The following is a 1,564-nucleotide window of genomic DNA, read 5'->3' as shown; positions in this document are numbered from 1 at the left end:
TGGGCACGTAGCTCAGTTGGTTTAGAGCACCGCCAATGTTGCGGAAGGACGCGGGTTCGAGTCCCGCCGTGTCCTTAATTTTTTAGCAAATAAAGCTGAAGATTTAAAAACCATTGAAACCCTAATTGCTTATTTAATTATGACCCCGAACACTCACTTGATGTTTGTATGGATGGTCATCATTTTTGCATGTAACAACATCATTTTAGGCTTAAAACCTCTGAATAGAGCATAAATGCATGCGTTAGCCAGTGCTGATTATTTGAATGTGCGCTTTGTAAGGGGTATCAAGCAAACTTTTTATAATACGCATCATTTCCCGAATCTGGTCAAGTAAACTGAAACGGAGGGATTATATTCGCTGGACGTTTCCATACTGGAGAAAAAACGAGTTTTGTTTCTACTCTGAATGAACAATTCCATCGTCAGAACAGCTTTTTCATAAAAAGTTGTTTTTTGCCACTCACGTCTAGTAGGTTTGCGAGCGTACCATATCGGTATCGGTTCAGTCTAGAAAAGCATACAGAACCAAGTTATTTATTATGTTGCAATAAAACCATTAAGTTTTTTATTACTAAAAAAAAACTTTTTACAAAGAGCAATAATGGACAATTCATTGTTTTAATTTTTGCAATTATTTTGAACAATTATTGTTTGCACAGAAACGGTCTCCCACACAACTTTAATGGGAATGGAAAAAATATTTCGAGAGATTTGATTGGCCGGGATAGCATTCAGACGAAAAAAAAGCCATTAAAATTTTATTTTTTCCGTCTGAATGCCATCCAACGGCAAGCGACAAGCTCGTTGTCGTTGAGTAATAAAATATGACTGGAAACCAGTACGATGGAAAGGCGAGGGATGGCAGGCGCTCCAAGCGTCGTTTTGAGGGACGGCGGTCCCCCATTTTCTGGAAAACCAAGATTTCGATGATGAAGGGTCGCGGTAGAGATCTCTGTTACTCGAGCTCACAACCAGATTTTCGCCTGAGTTTGAAGGATGACGGAACCCTCGGAAATACGTGACCAGTTGCAACAGCTACGTGCTCTTGCTGCAGAGATCTGTGTTAATAGAGTTTGTGCACGATCGCGTGCGGTGTACCGGAACTCCTACATGCGCTTTCTTGTTTGGCTTTTAACTAACCGATCGGCACTACTTCGACCAGCAACACAGGATAGCGTTCCACATGCCTCCTGATTTTTTAGAGGCTTCCTACCGACCAGAAGCTGCTGCGGGCTGCTGTGTCACGAGCGTTGGATGGCGATATCACTCAGCCTCCGCTACGTTCTCAAGAATTGGAAGCGGGAGATTTCGTCGCTTGGTTGCCCACACTGCGTACAACTGCTGGTGCTCAGCTTAGCTTCAACGCCTCGAACACGCATCGCGCTGGTCTCTTCAACCTCTCTCGAGTATACAAAGAGCGTATGTCGACGACACTGGAGCAGGGACTCACAGATCAATTTAGGGGTCTTAACCCTTTCGCGAGCCACTTTAGTGAACTATAGTATACAAATCTAGGATAGTCGGTATCAAAAGGAGGCATTTTGCCTCCTTTAAGGCGAGT

The 1,564-nt window shown here is 43.4% G+C and overlaps 1 protein-coding gene and 1 non-coding gene across 2 annotated transcripts; both read left to right on the top strand.

Annotated features, from left to right (window-relative positions):
• Position 1: 1 nt before the first annotated feature.
• On the top strand, positions 2-75 carry PPTG_20540. The gene has a single exon. It is a non-coding gene; the product is annotated as a tRNA-His (tRNA).
• A 924-nt stretch (positions 76-999) lies between these two features.
• On the top strand, positions 1,000-1,505 carry PPTG_08940 (hypothetical protein; the record flags this gene model as incomplete). The annotated part of the gene is made up of 2 exons (XM_008903688.1): positions 1,000-1,125; positions 1,206-1,505. 2 exons carry the CDS (start codon positions 1,000-1,002, stop codon positions 1,503-1,505), a joined length of 426 nt encoding a protein of 141 aa, XP_008901936.1.
• Positions 1,506-1,564: the final 59 nt, after the last annotated feature.

Source organism: Phytophthora parasitica (assembly GCF_000247585.1).
Source record: "Phytophthora parasitica INRA-310 unplaced genomic scaffold supercont2.16, whole genome shotgun sequence".
NCBI classification, from domain to species: domain Eukaryota; phylum Oomycota; class Peronosporomycetes; order Peronosporales; family Peronosporaceae; genus Phytophthora; species Phytophthora nicotianae.
This window is presented reverse-complemented; position numbering and strand designations above follow the sequence as displayed.